Consider the following 18,697-nt stretch of genomic DNA (forward strand, 5'->3'; position numbering starts at 1 on the left):
CATTGCCTACTTGTTAGGTAGTTCAAATCAAAGCTATCATACCCTCAGAGAACAAAGCCTTGTGTTAATGGATGAAGAACTAGGTTCTAATCTTGGTTCTCTCTTAAACTTGGAATTTTCATAAAACCAAGTTTGTTCTTCAGTCATAGTTTTTCTTTACCCATGAAATGTGATTGCCTGTCCTCTCCTGGAATGCCAACCAGCTCTTTTGAATACATCAGAAGATGAACTCCATATAATCCATAAAATTTTAGGTTACTGCCCTTGGAATGATGCTTGGCACATATTAAGCCCTTATATATTTTTTTCATTTAATTTTTTTCATAGCTAATGTAGTCATGGTTCAAAATATATATAAAGGTTTAAAATCTTTCACCTGTCTCATCTCCCTAGTTTTTTACCCTACCCTAATAACCACTGTTCTACATTTCCTGTTTCTCTTTTCTGACTTCTTTATGCAAATGCGAGTAAAAAATAGTACCAAACTATATATATTTCTGTGCCTTGCATTTTTCACCTAAAATGTCTTAGATGTTTTTCCATAGAAAGCTTCCCTAAGTTTTTAGAGCTTCTCCAATTTTTTTTCCCTGCATAATTTTGCATTGAATAGATGTACCATAATGTATTTCACTGGCTTCTCTTGGTAGGTATTGGGGTTGTTATGCTTTGAATAACTTCATAAGTACATTATTTTGTATGAGTGCTAGTATAACTGTGGGGTAAATTTCCAGGAAGTGGAAGTACAAAGGATATGTACACTTACAGTTTTGGTAGATATTGCAAAATTGTCTTCTCACTTGCCAGGTGTGAGCACCTTTTCCCCCACAGGCTCACCGACAGACTGCAATCAAACTTTTTTTTTTTTTTTTTGTATGCAATCAAACTTTTGAATTTTTGCCAATCTGATAGGTGAAAATACTTTTATAGTATAGTTTAAGTTTGTATTTTTTCTTTTATGAGTGAGGTTGAGGTACTAAAAAAGCATTTGTTGAATGACTGGATAGAGAAGCATTTGTATCTTTTTAATGGTCCCTTTCATGTAGAAATAGGTCTTGGGTGGTTATCTCCGAAAATTTACTTGACAAATAGTTTGGCTTAAATTGAATTAATAAAAATTAGTACAACTATGTTAATAAAAATTACAGTTTATAAAGTGTTTTTAATTCACTATTTTTGTTTTAAAGATTTTATTTATTTATTTGTGAGAGACACACAGAGAGAGGCAGAGATATACACAGAGGGAGAGGGAGAAGCAGGCTTCCCATGGGGAGCCCAATGTGGGACCTGATCCCAGGACTCCAGGATTATGCCCTGAGCCAAAGGCAGATACTCAACCACTGAGCCACCCAGGTGTCTCTTAGTTCACTATTTCATTTGAACCTTAAAATACCCCTGTTATTTTCCATGTTTCATTATTCTTTTAAAGGTAAACTGTGTGACCCAAAAGGTTAACTGATCATCCAGGGTGAAGATCATAGGTAGATTGGGGACCGGAACTATTTTTTGACTCTAAATTCTCCTACATTCACTATATTATAGTTTGTATCATGCTGCTAATTTTATTGACAATATGTAACAGAATTGTGAACAGGGTAGGCCCATGTTTAACATGTTAGAAAGTGCCTCAGACTCCATGATTTCATGTATGGCTTTTTTTTTTTTAAGATTTTATTTATTTATTCATGAAAGACACAGAGCGAGAGAGAGAGAGAGGTGGGCAGAGACACAGGCAGAGGGAGAAGCGGGCTCCATGCAGGGAGCTTGATGCAGAACTCGATCCCAGGACTCCAGGATTATGCCCTGGGCCGAAGGCAGGCGCTAAGCTGCTGAGCCACCCAGGGATCCCCATGTATGGCTTTTTTGTGGATCTTTTTCCATTTAAATTAGCAACTCTGTTTTGAAGGTCTAATGAAGAAAGCAGATTGTTTAGTTTCATTTATACATACAATGATTCAGTCAGCAAAGTTTTATTTTTATTTTTTATTTATTTATTATTATTTATTTATTTCTTTATTTATTTATTTTGATAGTCACACAGAGAGAGAGAGAGAGAGAGAGGCAGAGACACAGGCAGAGGGAGAAGCAGGCTTCATGCACCGGGAGCCCGACGTGGGATTTGATCCCGGGTCTCCAGGATCGCGCCCTGGGCCAAAGGCAGGCGCCCAACCCGCTGTGCTACCCAGGGATCCCTCAGCAAAGTTTTAGAAGAAATAATGATACTAGTCATCGTAGAGCTGAAGCTATATATTTTGGGAACTGTTTAATTTAGACACTTTGCAGATTAAACTGAGGACTTCTTTCTTTCTAAAGAAAAGAAGAATATTTTTTCCATCGATTTTAAAGTTATACATGCTTGTAAGAAATTCAAACGATACAAAAATATATTTTGTATAAATTGAAAGTACTTTGAAATAAAAAACATTTTTAACCCTTTTAGGTTTCTTGCCCCTAAAAATAAACGTGGCACATATAAATTAGAACACACACATGCATGCACACATATGCCTATACACACAAACATGTATACCTACACACAAACATTTTTATAGTTAATTTATGGTTGAAGTAATTGGTTAATCATTTGGGAAGAAATGAAAAAAATAATACTTAAGATTACCAGTGTAGGGAAAACAGGTATTTTCATAAGTGGAATTATAAATTGGTATAATACTTTTAGAAAACAATATGGTGATATCTACCAAATTCAAACTGTATTTTTCCTTTTGTCTTGCATTTTACTTCTAAATGTTTATCTTATAGATTCAAGTATATCTCTAAATGATTATTTATAACATTACTTGAAATATCTCTAAATGATTATTTATCTAGGATATATATCTCTAAATGATTATTTATAACATTACTTGAAATATATAAAAATTAGCAGTAACCTAAATGTTTATCAGAAGGGTTCTTTTCAAAACAATTAGAATATCCCTTTTCTTATTTAAAATATTTTTTCTAAATAGAAAAATAGGAAACTGCCAAGCAGAAAATAAAAGTTAGCAGCCTAATCCTACCACCTAAGATAAACATTATTAGCATAGTTAGGAAAATTTGGATCCTGTTATAAATTCTTAGAACGTTAATTTAATACATTGTGACTGTCTCTCTACAAAATAAAATAATTATCCTTATTTATTTTTTTTTAAGAGAGACACATATAGAGTTTGTTTACCAAGAAATACTTTAACCTAAAGAGTTTGCCTGTAAGAATTTTATGTTTAGGCCTACTCTTTGTTTTTTTGCCTATTCCTAAGTTTCAGTTGTTAGTGGACTTCTTTCACATGTTTCACTATATTTGAGTTTCATCTATACCATTACATACTTAATATATATTTTTAAGTTCATTATTTTTAATTTTTTAAAACAGATTTACTTAGAGTGAGCAGGGGAGAGGCAGAGAGAAAGAATCTCAAGCAGAATCCCTGCTGAGCATGGAGCCCAATATGGGGCTTGATCTCATGACCCTAATAAGTTCATGACCTGAGCTGAAATCAACAGTTGGATGCTCAGCCAACTGAGCCATCCAGGTGCCCCTTAAATTCATTATTTTTAAACTTATGTCTAAGTAAAATTGTTCATTCAATTAAAAAGTATTTATTGAATGTCTCCTCTGTGCCAGGAATGGTTTTATGTGCTGAGGAGATAGCAGTTGTACAAAACAAATGCTATTGTTATTTCAGAGCTTAAAATTAAGGGTTGATAAATATATGAGACATAAATTTAAATATATAAGAAAAAAATAAAATGTGTCCGTGATCACCTAAAATCATCTCAAATACCAGTGGCCCATGCATCACACCTGGGAAATTTGTCTTAGAGCAACAGGATACGAAGGTCTTTTGTAGGCTCTGCAGAGACAGACTGTCATGATGGTGACTTCAGCAGAGTCAGAAGAGGCACTGCACCTCTGCTGCATTTCTCTCTTTTTATTGTCTTTAGGTTTTGTAACATTTACAATATAAATGAAGATTTGTAGAATCATGAAATTTTAATGCTTACAGAGGGCCTTTGCTTACTAGTCTAATTCTTTAAGTTGTCTAATGAAAATGGGCCTAAGGAAATGAAAGGAACAGAATGCTAATGATAGTAGAACTACAATTAAGGTAACCTAGTTGCTAGATCAGCGTCCATTCCATAGTACTACAAAGGATAATCATTAGAGATGTTTGAGATAAATAGAGCATATGGAATCAGTTTTTATAGAGTGGCAGTAAGATAGGAGAGAAGAAAGTCTAATTTTTTAAGAGCTCAAGTTTGAATCTGGGATAAAATATACTAAATTAAATCTTAACAGGTTTTGACCTTTCTTTATTAATGTTTTCCCTTTAAGGCTCTTTTATTTAGTTTTTATTTTATTATTTTGCAGATAAAGATATAGAGAAAATAGATCCCTTGAAAATCTTTTAAATGTTTTACTAGAATATATGTTAAAAATTTTATAGGATTAAGAGTTAATGAGCTTATTTTCTTTCATATCACTTATTGTTTTTTTTCTTCTTTTCCAGAATTTTATAGAAGTGAAGTGATTAAGAATTCCTTGGTAAGTTTGCTTTCTGACAGGTACACTTGACTAAGCCTATAACTCTTGTTTCAGAATATGCTGAGACATAAGTTCAAGTTCAGTTTTGGTATTATGATACTTCTACATTTAAACCTTCTGCTTAGTTATTGCTTAAAATTTCATTGATTTGTTCATTGCTGTATCTCTTATACTTAGAACATGCCTGGCACATAGTAGGTGCTTGATAAATATTTGCTGAATGAACTGATATCTTCTCTGTTAAAAACTTCAGTGTTTTTTTCAATTCATATTCTATAATTCTGTTCTATTCACTATAGGATTTTGTTTTTAACGATTTGATTTACCAAACATAATACATGATGTCTTTGTTCAGATAAAGTTCTTAAGAATTTCATGTCTACAACTATCGTATAGGATCTTCCCACTTATTTTTTGGTGGTGGCACTGCTAAGTTAGAAAGTTGGAAGTCTCCTTCTTTTGGTAATGTACACGAGATATTTGCATAAATGGCTCAGTTTATTGGGCCATGTTGATAAAAAAAAGGACTTTATGGTAATTAAAATATCCTTTTAGTGGTCAAGGCTGTATTGGAAAAAGTGGCCTCTGTCCACTTTTTCAACCTCATCTCTTAATATTTTTCCTTATTCATTGTGTTCCAGGCATACCTCATCTTTTCAGTGCTTCAAACATGCCGAGCTTGTCTTCTTTCTTATGTCTAGAATACTTGTTTCCCCAGCTCTTCATTTGGCTAAAGATGTCTTTGAGGTCTCAGTTATAGAACTTTGGCTTGGCCTTCTGTGACTATTCCATTGAAAGTGACTCCCTTTCTCCTAGTCACTCTTTTTTTTATGTCACCTGTTTTATTTTCCTTAGAGTATTCATCACTCTTAGAAACTGTTGTTCACTCATTTGTGTTGATATCTGTCTCTTACCTAGTAGAAATGAGTTCCATGAGAACAGGGACCTTGTCTAGAGTCTAGAATAGTATAGATGCTTAGTAAATGGATATCAGTGATGTGTTATGTTTATAGAATCCTTTTATATATATGTTCCATTTTGATCCTTAGAACAGCCTGTGAGGAGATGAGGTAGACCTTAAGAAACTGATATTCAGAGAGGCCCAACAACTTTGGCAGTCAGATAACTGTAGGACCAGATCCCAAGTCCAGACCTGTCTTCAGGTCTCTGCTACCCTTTCCTTCTTTATTAAGCTGCCTTCCAAATGCCTCTAAAATAGCATAATAAATTTGGATCCTATGCCAGGCAGTTTTCTTGAGCCCATCTCCGAGGATCTCTAATCAACCAGAACAGCTCTTATTTATTCTGCATATATTAAATGGCATATGAAATGACTAGCACAATGCCTGACACACAGTGGCTAATGAGTCAGTATTTGTTTCTCTTCCTCTCCTGGCTCAGGTGAAAATAGAAGTGTCCTACAGACCAGGGAGAGCTGGGGAGGAGTGGGTGGTTGAAGGGGCAGGTAGAATAGAATTTTACCTTGATTTATTATGCCCCCCCCTTTTTAAAAAGATTTTATTTATTTATTCATGAGAGAGAGAGAGAGAGAGAGAGGGGCAGAGACACAGGCCGAGGGAGAAGCAGGGAGCCCGACATGGGACTTGATCCCGTGTCTCCAGGATCACGCCCTGGGCTGACGGTGGTGTTAAACCGCTGATCCACCCGGGGCAGCCCTCTGCCCCCTTTTGGATAGTCAAAGCTCTAGCTGGGAATGGTTTTAGAAAATCCTGTTACTTTTTCATCTGGCTTTGTGTCATAGTGGACCCTTTGCTAATCGTGCTACTTCAGTGTATTGTTCTACATTATTGTATTGTATTTATTTGCTATTCACTTGACTGTCAAGTTCATATTTCTAAACAGCATCTCTTTGAAGATGCTCATCTCTTAATTCTTCAGCTCTTTTCAGTTCCTATCTTCCATTGCTTCTGAAATGTTTATGAGGTTGTGATATCTTTATGTCTGGTGTACTTAGGTTGAATAAATAAATGTTTTATAAAAATATTGTAGAATGGATTTCAGACAAGGGAGAGATTTGGGCAAAAGACTTCTAAGGTCCTTTTAGCTGGCAGTTTGTCCTACAGTTATTTCCTGGGGATTCCACTTGCAGTATTTGCATCCATTGTGATTGTTCATGAACATTTCCTCTCTCAAAGTAGCTGAAAGCTTTTGGAGGTCAGGAGACCACTTGAATATCTTTATGTGCCTCTAGCTCCCAGTGTACTTCTTGGGAGCTGTTGGATAAATGTTGATTTGTTGATGTTACCTTTTAAGGATATTCTTTGAGGTTATGATATTTCCGGCAAGGATTGTCTTTTCTTTCTTATAGCTTAGTACAGGTTTGATAAACTGCAATTCATTTCTTCTTTTCTCTTGGAAAGGACTCTTCCTTCTTTGTTTTTTGCTAAATCATTGTGACTGGTTCAGATTGATGGGCATTGAACACCACAGGAGTTAACAACCTCAAAGAATATGCTGGAGATGGCACATTGTTGTCACCCGCTTGCTGTTCTGAAGAACCACAGATGAGCAAAATTTGTTGGTGTTTTTCCCTGTTTAGGAGTTGGTGATTCTTAAGCCATTATGATATTTGGTGAATAGAGTCAGTGATTTAAATGCTCTCATTCCTCCTGGTTACCCATTTAGTGCTTGGCAGGTAGAAGATGCTCATGTTTCTTAATGAATGGATTCCTCCATAAATATGTTTATTGACTGGCTTCTAAGTTATATCCTGAATGCCTAATCCTCAGTTAGCTATTAAAAATTAGGCAAAGTAATGCTTCATTTATTTCTAGCTGAAGCTTTGGGTATATTTTCACTCTGGTGAACTAAGTTAGACTCTGGTGAGCTTGTGAGTATTCTTCTTTTACTCTTATAACTTTAAGGCTTCAACTGTTTTCCCTGTGTTTGTATTTTTAGCTTGGTCCCAGACCAGAGTGGCTGGTTTTGCCATTGTGATGTCAAAGGAAACATGGAAAATGGACACAGGTTAAAAAGAATGTTTTCGCCCAAAGATTAAACTGTCCTTACGTACCTATTCCATGCATCTTTCTAACTCTTGAGCACCTCAGATTGGTGCTGCAGTGCTGCCAGTGTTCTATGCTCTGCCCAGTACATTTGCCACTGGCCACATATGGCTACTGAGCGTTTGTAATGTGGTTAAGTAATACCGGGGAACTAATGTTTTAATTTTACTTAATTTTAATTTAAATAGCCACAAGTGGGGATGCCTCAGTGGCTCAGTGGTTGAGCGTCTGCCTTTGGCTCAGAGCATGATCCCAGGGTCCTGGGATCGAGTTCCGTATTGGCTCCCCATAGGGAGCTTGCTTCTCCCTCTGCCTGTGTCTCTGCCTCTCTCTATGTCTCTCATGAATAAATAAATAACATCTTAAAAAAAAAAAAGCCACAAGTGGCTAATAGATATTGTATTGAACAGCACAGTTCTGGACTTTTCTGAAGAGCTTTCTTATAATCTGTAACATCAGCAGAAGAGATTTCCCTTTTTCTGTGCTTTGAAAAAACATAACTTTGGGGGTGGCTCGGTGGCTCAGTGGGTTAAGGGACTGGCTCCTGATTTTGGTTCAGGTTGTAAGTTTGACCTCTTTGTCATGTTCCATGGTCAGTGTGGAATCTGCTTGAGATTCTCTCTGTTCCTGCTTGCACTCTCTCTCTCTCAAAAAAAAAAAAAAAAAAAAAAATCGTTAAAAAACCAAACAACTGGCAGCTCCGGTGGCCCAGTGCCGCCGTCAGCCTGGGGTGTGATCCTGGGGACCCAGGATCGAGTCCCACGTCGGGCTCTCTGCATGGATGGAGCCTGCTTCTCCCTCGGCCTGTGTCTCTGCCTCTCTCTCTCTCTGTGTCTGTCATGAATAAATAAATAAAATCTTAAAAAAAAAAACAAAACCCAAAAAACAACCCAAACAACTTTGTACTTACACCACTTGTACCATTCTAAAACAGTGTAATACTGTTCATATGGTTATCTTAGCTTCTTTAATATATGTGTAAACCTTATAAAGGCAGGGACCTGTATGCTTCATCTTTATAACCTCCATAGTCATTGTGTGTGGTTTATATTTGTCAAATAAGTAAGAAAAGAAAATAGCCTAAGCCAAGTTGTCAGTTCTAAGATTCACCATTATTTTATGTTCACTAAGAAAAGTAAACCTTTCTAATTCAACTGAAACACAGGGCCTTGGTAATAGTTCTGAGTGAGTTGTGATTTGATCTTTTTTAGCCTCTTGTTACTTTGAAATTTCTTTTACCCATTTCAAGGTATTTAGCAATATTTCCTTCCCTTAGGTATAGTATACTTGACCTGTGATGGGAGTCTTTTGTATGTATCTCAGTAATAAAATAAAAATATGCTTCCTCAATCTGTGTGAATTTCATTAAGTCTTATAGAAAACGATAGATGAGATTTTTTCTTCATTGACAAATATTTGCTTCTCTCATATCAGATTCATGTTTTGTTTCTTTATGTGTAAGCCTTTTTGCCCACACAAAAACTTAATACTTTTTATTGAAGTTTAACACACATAAAAAAGAGTTTACAGATCTTAAGTATAAACTTGATGAATTTTCTGAAATTGAATACTGGTATAACCAGCATCCAGGTCAAGAAATAGAATATTTTTAGTGCCCCAGGAAGCCCCTTCGGTTACTACTACTATCCTGACTGAACATCATTAATTAATTTTACCTACTTTTAAGTGTTACAGAAATGAAATCCAGTATGCACTCTTTGGTTTGTGACTTGTACTTTATATTGAGAGTCTCAACTATATATTGTAAGAGTCATTCATATTGTGGGTATATTTGTAGTTTGTTTATAATATTGCATTGTGTGAATGTACCAGAATTTATCAATTTTTCTGCTGGGCACTTGAGTGATTTCTAGTTCTGAGCTAATATGGTTAGTGCCACATTCTTGTATGTACCTGTTGGTTGAACATATGTATACATTTCTGTTGGGATACATATCTAGGAGTGGACCTGCAGGGAATATGCATATGATCCACTTTTATATATTGTCAAATAGTTTTCTCAAATTATTGTTTCATTTACACTCTTACCAGTAGTCTATTAGAGTTCTGGGTTATTCTACATTGTTGCAATCACTTGCCGCTTTTTTAATCTTTTGAATTTAAAATTTTGGTAGATAGTATATACAGGTTTTTGTTTGTTTCAATTTAAACCCAGAGAGATATTTTATTTTTTAATTTATCTTGAATTAATTAACATATAATGTATTATTAGTTTCAGAGACAGGGAGATATTTTAAATGACAATTAAACTCAGCACATATAGTGCTGACAGCAGTGTGCCTAACTTCAGTGTGCCTAACTTAAGAGTTTAAGAACAGTTGTTTTTACTATTGTGCATGTAGAGACAGTGACACCTGGTGATTGCTCCCTGGTGGTCAAAAACAGTAGAACCTTATTGATCCTAACGTTTCTTTTTTTTTTCTTTTTATTTTTTTGATCCTAACATTTCTAAATTAAAATTCATCTTACAATGTGAAGGAAAGAGCATGTTAGAGTTAATGACAAATTGGACTATATTAGGTGGTAATAAGAATAATGGAGTAATATAAAGAAGAATAAAGAAGTATCTGGCAGGGGTGACTGCTGGTTTTCTGTGATAGTGACATAGATGAAATGTCACATAGACAAAATCATTTGAAGACACCCGAAAAAAGTGAGGGAACAAGCTTATGTGGGGGAAGACTATTGCAGGCCAAGAAACAGGATGTACAAAGGCAGGTGTGTAACTGTGGTCTTTAAGAACTGGCTAAGAAGCTAGTATGGCTGGGGTAGGGTGGGTTGAACACCTTGCTAGGCAAGTATGACAACAGGGGCAGAGGGATTGAGGATCAGGGAACGATGGAAATGTTCTGGAGATATGGGAGCTGATAGCCAAGGGCTGGCTATCAGGAGAGATTCGGGCAGGGATACAGTTACATGTCACACAAAATTAGGGGTATCTGGTAGACAAAGTCACTGAACGCAGTTATATTTCTATTTTCTTAGGTCTCTAGTATGGTACTTCACTCAGAGGAGTCCAATAAATGTCTACTGCATTTAGTAACTGATAATCCACCTTTGATGAGCTAGATAGTGGAGATGTGTCTCCCAACTTACAAATCAGAGTCAAGTTTCCTCTCAGATATACTTAGCATAGAACAATTAGTTGTTAGTGTACAATTCAACTTTAAAGGTCTCTGGCTTTAGCTAGCCATATTTTCTAAACCATCTGTTCACTTTGGGATTTTTGTTGTTCAGGAAGAGATTAGATTGAAAGATCATTGATTTTTTTTTTAAAGATTTTATTTATTCATGAGAGAGAGAGAGAGAGAGAGAGAGAGGCAGGGACGCAGGCAGAGGGAGAAGCAGGCTCCATGCAGGGAGCCCGATGTGAGACCTGATCCCAGGACTCTAGGATCACACCCTGGGCTGAAGGCAGGTGCCAAACTGCGGAGCCACCCAGGGATTCCGAAGGATCATTGATTAATAACTAAAATGATTGAAGTAGTAAGAATGGAAGTAACTAAATTCTCTAAAATTGATTTTATATATTCCCAGAAATACAAATTATGTACAAACCCACATGCACCCATTTTAACAATTATAAACTTGATCATTAGATACTTTTACAAAACGGGAGTTTTTAAACCTTTATTACAAAATTAAAAACCTCATGGTAGGGTAAGAGGAGTAGTAGTTTGGGTGTGTGTTGAAATTTGTTCATGTGTGTTTTTTAATAAATAAGAGGTTCAATTATAAACTACCCATGTAATTCTAGTAGTATGTTGGATGCATGATGTACATTGTTTCTTATCTTAATAACAGTGCTACAAGGTAATATATATGCCTGTTTGATAGTTAGGGAAACTGAGGTTTGGACAGACTGAACAACTTACTCTAAGCCCCAGCTAGTAGCGACTGGTAAAACCGATGTTGGATAGTTCCGCTCTTTTACAGCATTTTGCTGCCTCTCTTATATTATACTTCCTTAAACTTCCTTCCTTCAGCTGATTAAATGTCTGCTAGAGGTCTAGGAGAGGTCAATGATGGGCCTTATAATTGAATAAGCGAGGTCTAGAACATATATTTTTAGGGAAAGCATGGGACATAATTATCAGAATCATTAACTTTGGTTGGAGTTTTGACTGTCTGAGTGGTTTTTATTTTTATTTATTTATTTATTTATTTATTTATTTATTTATTTATTTATTTATTTTAAGATTTATTTATTTATTTATTCAGGGTGGGGGGCAGAGACACAGGCAGAGGGAGAAGCAGGCTCCATGCAGGGAGCCCAGTGCGGGAGATCCCGGGATCCCAGGATCACGCCCTGAGCTGAAGGCAGGCGCTAAACCTCTGAGCCATCCAGGCATCCCAGGAAAGTAATTTCTAAGTTGATATGTAAAGGATGAGTAGAGATGAATTAGTGGAAGAGATTTTATTGGGCTGAGGAGTAACTACTGCTTATAAAATCAGCAGGCAATTCCCAAGAGTTATCTTGTATGTTTTGACAAATTGTTATGAATTCCCAAGTTGTGTTTCTGGACCATACATTTGTTACTGGGTGATAAGAACAGTGATCGTTTGTGAATGTTTTGAAATTTCTTTGTGCAAGTGTGTTTCTTTAATAAATAAGCTGCCATTGAGCAGTGTTACGGAGAAGTTGTCCTGGCTAAATATTGAGTTTAGATTCTCTTGTGGGTAGTGAGGAGGTAGTGAACTTTTCAAAGCCACAAATACCCTAATATTCTGTTGCTGTACTTTTAGTGAACATGGTGTGGGTCCCTAGATTGTCTTAGTGCTTGAAGAATTTGTTCCATGTAGAAAATGGGCTGACATGTCTAGGTTAAATAAAATAGAAATCATCTGGGTCTTTACAGTAACATGGTTGGGCACTAAAATCTTTGAATGTTTGGAGACTCTCTGGCAGTGTCTGAATGTACCAGCTCAGGAGTTAATGCGTACTGTCTGGCAGCTATTTCATGAAAGTATAAAGGAAGGTCATTGTAATGAGACAACTGACAATAGCTGTGCTGTACTAACGTTGTATTGACTTAGAAAGGAGACCCAGGTCATCTCTTCGATCATATGAAGTAACTTCACAACACTACCCTCACTTTCAAAGGCTTTGGATTTATTCGAGAATGAAGTTATTTACAAATATTTAATGCAGCACCTGCTTCCCAAGTCCTCCCTCTCCCCGATGCAATATATTCACCAATTCCTTCTTTTTTTTCACTTTGGAAAAGGGTGGTCATTTCATGCTTTTTCTGGTGCTTTATCACTTTGAGAATGAGCATTTGAAATTTTGTTATGTCATGATCTAGAGCACACGTACTTTTGTTGAGAGATGGTCGTACACATAGGAGAGTAAATGGCTACCATTTCAGGTGGTATAATTTGAAAGCTAGGAAGGTCCTTCAGTGTCTGCTTTTTAGACTTTAAGGCCTAAAATTACAGCATGAAAAGATACCTTTATTTGATTTATTGCTGCAGCCCCCTCCTTCTAAGATGCTGTATTTTTTCTGCTATTGGGTCTTTAACAAATATAGTTTCATTACCTTTTTATTGAGATAGAGCATGCATTGCAGTAAAGGGCACATATAATAGCCCAGATCAAGAAGTTGAACGTTATCAGCACCTTTTGTGTTTTCCCTCTAGTCACTACCTTCTCCAAAGGAGAACCACTGACTTGACTTTGAGCACCATCTGTTAGTTTTGCTTATTTTTGAACATGTATTTCTACACACACACACACACATACAGCATGTTCTCTTTTGCCTAGTGTTACATATGTGAGATTCATCCATATTGTTGCACGTAGTAGTTTATGAACTCTAATGACATGTCCTTTGGTGAACATGTGTATGAATTTCATTGCTGTTAGATATATACTTAGGAGTGGAATCAAGTGCTGGGTCATAGGTTATTTTCATCTTTAGTGGATACTGCCAATAGTTTTTCAAAATGGTTATACTGATAACTTCCCTAGCAGCAGTGTGAGGGTTTTAGTTGCTCTATATCCTTCTTCAAACTTGTTATTACTATTACTGCTTTTAAATAAAGTGCATGTTCTGGAAAATTATGCCAACTAATGCCAATTAGGAATAAACATTCTATGCAGGGACTTGACACTTTTTTTAAGTTTATAGGATATATTTGATCTGACTTGTTAGTTTAAGTAGCTTTGTTTCCATGCTTCTTGTTTTTGACTATTCAAGGATAGTGGAGTTGGTGGTCTGTTGAATTCCAGTTAGAGGAAATGTTATCATTTGAATTTTTTATATCTGTATCACATTTTTTTTGGTCCCCCTCCCCTCCCTTCCTATTTAGGGGACATTATTTACCTTTTTCTCATTGACTGGAGCTTATCATGAGGAACATCACATCTTCTTCTAGAGTCATCTTTCAGGGGCTGCCTAGGACATAAAACTCAATTGCTTTATACTAAATGATCCCCAGCAGCGTGGCCTACCTCATACACAAAAGTTACCTAATGTTATCACTATCTTTTTGTTTTATTTTTCGTTGTTATCATGTCTTTTAAGTCAGATATGTAGACTTTGACTTCCTGCTCCAGAAATAACCAAATGCATGATGTTGACAAGTTACTTAATGGTTTTTTAAGTAATTTTCTACCCAACATGGGGCTCACACTCAACAACCCTGAAACCAAGAATCTGGTAGACTGACTAAGCCAACCAGGTGCCCTGAAAGATCCTTCAGTGTAGCTGCTTGTTATTCTCGAGCTGTGTGTCCTGCCACTCTTGTGTTGTGCATTCCAGGAGTTTTCTTAGCTCCCTGACCACACCTTACTCACTATATCACGCTGTTGAGCCTTTGTTTATTGTGTTCTTTACACCTGAAAGTCTTTATTTTAACCTGGGGAAATTCTGTTTGTCCTTTAAAAGCCAAGTTGCACAGCCTCTGTGGTGATGTCTTTCCCCTATTCCTCAAAGTTTATTATTTCCCTTCTGTGCTACTGTATAGCCTTGTGCATAATTCTATAACTGAACTTTTCATGAAATGATGTAATTAGGGGTTTGAATCTAACAAGTTGGAAATACTTTGAAGACACTGTTTATGTTTCAGTTCTTAATAATTGTGTCTTAAGTGTTGAATAAATAAGTGTATACCATATGAAGCCGTATTATCGTATATCCTCCTTTTAATGACTATAATAAATAAGGAGCGAAATTCAGAAGTACTGGTGTTCATTCTGAGGAGCTGCGTGCAGGATGGACTTCCCTTGTAGGTCAGGGCCGGCCAGTGCTCTCTCTGGAGGAGCCTGGAGAACAAGCAGAGCTGGGATCCCTGGGTGGCGCAGCGGTTTGGCACCTGCCTTTGGCTCAGGGCGCGATCCTGGAGACCCGGGATCGAATCCCATGTCGGGCTCCCGGTGCATGGAGCCTGCTTCTCCCTCTGCCTGTGTCTCTGCCTCTCTCTCTCTCTCTCTCTCTCTCTCTCTCTGTGACTATCATAAATAAGTAAAAATTTAAAAAAAAAAAAAAAAAAAAAAAAACAGAGCTGTGAGGGGGACTCACTGAGATGGCTTAGGGATCTGTTTCTGCTGGCTTTGGCTGGAGAAGAGCTGAGTCTGTTCCCTTTCCGGCCTTGTCAGGATGGAGAATTCAGAGCCCTCCTAAGGGCTGTTGTCATCTGCTGAACCCCGACTTGTGTGTCTGGTGCTTTGGGGTATCGTCCTCTGGGAAAGGCTTATTATCGCGTTTTACAGAGGAGGAAACAAACTCGGAGAGGCTAAAAAGGCTCTCCAGCTCACCACACTAACGTGACCTTGGTTGGTGGGTTGTTGTTGTTGTTTTTAAAATTCATTTATTTATTCATGAGAGGCCCAGAGAGAGAGGCAGGGACACAGGCAGAGGGAGAAGCAGGCTCCTCACAGGGAGCCCAGCGTGGGACTTGATCTCGCATCCCGGGATCACGTCCTGAGCCGAAGATACCTGCTCAGCCACTGAGCCACCCAGACGCCCCTGGTTTGGTTTTTGTTGGTTTTAAGACCGTTGGGACCCCCGTAGGTCCTGGCCCTCTTTTCCCTTCCCTCACACTCTCCCTGGGTGACCTGGCTCCTGACGTGGCTGCTGCTTCCACCTCTGCCTCTTCTCTGGGCTCCAGACTGCCCCCCCTCCCCGCCCCCATGTCTGCGCTCACTCCTCCCAAAGGCATCTGGAGGCTGGAGTTCAAGTGGGGCCTCTTGGTTCTCTTGGCCGGGGTACCCCGCCCCCACACTGCATCCCTTAGCCTCTGCCAGCCTCCCCCTGCACGGAAAGTGGCCGTTACCTGCCCGGGTGTGTGAGACAGAAACCCAGGAGACATTCTCGATTCCTCCCTTACCTGGCGCCTCACCTTCACCCTCAGCCAGCTGTCACATCTTGTTCCAAAACACCTCTCCCTTACATGTCCCGGCTCCATTCTCCATGTCGCAGAGTGTCACCTGCAGGCACCCCTGCACGAGCCTCTTTACTGATGTTTCTCCTGTTGGTTGGTTCACTCAGCAAATGGTGCTTGGGTGCGCAGGTACTATTTACTGGTATACCTCATTTTATTGTACTTTGCAGATAATGTGCTTTTAAAAAATGAATGTTTATAGAAACTGGGCTTTGAGCAAGTGTGTTGGTACCATGTTCCCCCAAAACATTTGCATGCTTCCTGTCTCTGTGTCATGTTTTAGTGATTCTCACAATATTTCAAAATTTTCATTATGATTATACTTGCTTTGGTGATCTGTGATATTGCTATCACAATTATTCTGGGGCACCATGCACTGCACCCATATAAGACAGTGAACTTAATTGATAAATGTTCTATGTGTTCTAACTGCTCCACCAGTACCATTCCTCCAACTCTGTCCCTCTCCTCAGGCATCTCCCTATTCCCCTAGATACAACAATATTGAAATTAGGGCAACTAATAGCCCTACAGTGGCCTCTTAAGCATTTAAATGAAAGGGACAGTTACATGCCTTTCTAAATCACAAGCTAGAAACGATTAAGCTTAGTGAGGAGAGCATATTGAAAGCCAAGATATACTGAAAGCTAGGCCTCTTGCACCAAACTGTTAGCCAAGTTGTGAATGTATAGGAAAAGGTTTTTCTTGGGGAGGCACTAAATTAACTTTATAATAATTTTTAATATATCCTCAACATTTATATCTGAATTTTCTTTTTTTTCATTTTTTTATTGAAGTTGGATTTGCCAACATATAGTATAACACCCAGTGCTCATCCCATCAAGTACCCTTCCAGTGTCTGTCACTCAGTTATCCCATCCCTCCTGCCCACCTCCCCTTCCAAAACCCTTTGTGTGTTTCCCAGAGTTAAGAGTCTCTCATGTTTTGTCACCCTCTCTGATTTTTCCCACTCAGTTCCCGTCCTTTCCCTTATAATCCCTTTCACTATTTCTTATATTCCCTGTATGAGTGAAACCATATGATAAATGTCCTTTTCCGACTGACTGACTTCACTCAGCATAATACCCCCTCAGTTTAGAGGAAAAGTTCTTGAAGGAAATTGAAAGTGCTACTTCAGTGAACACCCAGTGATCAAGTGAAACAGCCTTATTGCTGATGTGGAGAAAGTTTGAGAGGTCTAGATATAAGATCAGATCAGCTACAACATTCCTTTAAATCTAAGTATAATCCAGAGCAAGGCCCTAGCTCTCTTCAATTACATGAAGGCTGGGAGACCTGAGGAAGCTGCAGAGGAAAAGTGTGAAGCTAGCAGAGGTTGGTTCATGAGGTTTAAGGAAAGAAGCCACGTCCATAACATAGAAGTGCATGGTGAAGCAGTGAGGGCTGATGTAGAATGTGCCGCAAATTATCTAGAAGACTGGTGAAGATAATTAATGAAGGTGGCTACACTAAACAATAGATTTTCAGTGCAGATGAAACAGCCTTCTTATTGGAAAAAGGTGCCATCTAGGACTTTCACAGCTAGAGAAATCAGTGCCTGGCTTCAAAGCTTCAAAAGGACAGGCTGACTTCCTTGTTAGGGGCTAATGCTGTTGGTGACTTCAAGCTGAAGCCAATGTCATTTACCATTTTGAAAATCCTGGGGTCCTTAAAAGTTATGCTAAATGTACTCTGCCTTTGCTTTAAAATGGGAACAAGAAAGCCTGAATGGTAGCACATCTGTTTACCATATGATTTCATAAATATTTTTAATTTTTTTAAAATTTATTTATGATAGTCACACACACACACACAGAGAGAGAGGCAGAGACATAGGCAGAGGGAGAAGCAGGCTCCATGCACCGGGAGCCCAACGTGGGATTCGATCCCGGGTCTCCAGGATCGCGCCCTGGGCCAAAGGCAGGCGCCAAACCACTGCGCCACCCAGGGATCCCGATTTCATAAATATTTTAAGCCCACTGTTGAGATCTCAGAAGAAGATCCCTTTCAAGATATTAGTTCTCATTGACAATGCACCTGGCCACCTGAGAATTCTGATAGAGATGTACAAGGAAATTAGTGTTGTTTTTGTAACTGCTAACACAACATCCATTCTGTAGCCCATATGGAACAAGGAGTCATTTCAACTTTCTAGTTTTTACTATTTAAGAAATACAATTTGTAAGGCTATAGCTGCTATAGATAGTGATTCCTCTGCTGGATCTGGGCAAAGTCCATCGAAAACCTTCCAGAAAGGATTCACTATTCTAGATACCATTAAGACCATTTGTGATTCATGGGAAGAGGTCAAAATAATATTAACAGAAGTTTGGAAGAAGCTGATTCCAAACCTAATAGATGATTGTGAGGGATTCAGGACTGGAGTGGAGGCAATAACTGCAGATGTGGTGGAAATAACAAGAAAACTAGCATGAGAAGTGGAGTCTGAAGATGTGACTGAATTGATGCATTTCATGATCAGACTTGAGTAGATGAGCAGTTACTTCTTATGGTTGAGCAAATAAAGTGGTTTCTTGAGAAGGCATCTACTGTTGGTGAAGCTGCTATGAAGATGGTTGAAATGACAACAAAGGACTTAGAATATTACATAAACTTAGTTGATAAAGTAGTGGTAGGTTTGAGAGGATTGATTGTATTTTTGAAAAACGTTTTACAGGGGGTAAAATGCTACCAAACAGCATCGTGTGCCAGAGAAATT

General features: G+C 38.0%; 1 protein-coding gene across 6 annotated transcripts in view; it reads left to right on the forward strand.

Moving 5' to 3' along the window:
• UVRAG (UV radiation resistance associated) overlaps nucleotides 1-18,697 on the forward strand; it is a 312,994-nt gene that overhangs the window by 32,688 nt on the left and 261,609 nt on the right. For all 6 annotated transcript variants that reach the window (XR_012015697.1, XR_012015696.1, XM_072794671.1 and 3 more), the window contains exon 3: nucleotides 4,512-4,546. Coding sequence is in view for 4 of the 6 variants with exons in the window: in XM_072794671.1 (XP_072650772.1) it covers nucleotides 4,512-4,546 (35 nt within the window). In the remaining 2 variants the exon portion in view is untranslated. The remainder of the gene's footprint in view (nucleotides 1-4,511; nucleotides 4,547-18,697) is intronic.

This window comes from Canis lupus, chromosome 23, assembly GCF_048164855.1.
Source record: "Canis lupus baileyi chromosome 23, mCanLup2.hap1, whole genome shotgun sequence".
Classification (NCBI taxonomy): domain Eukaryota; kingdom Metazoa; phylum Chordata; class Mammalia; order Carnivora; family Canidae; genus Canis; species Canis lupus.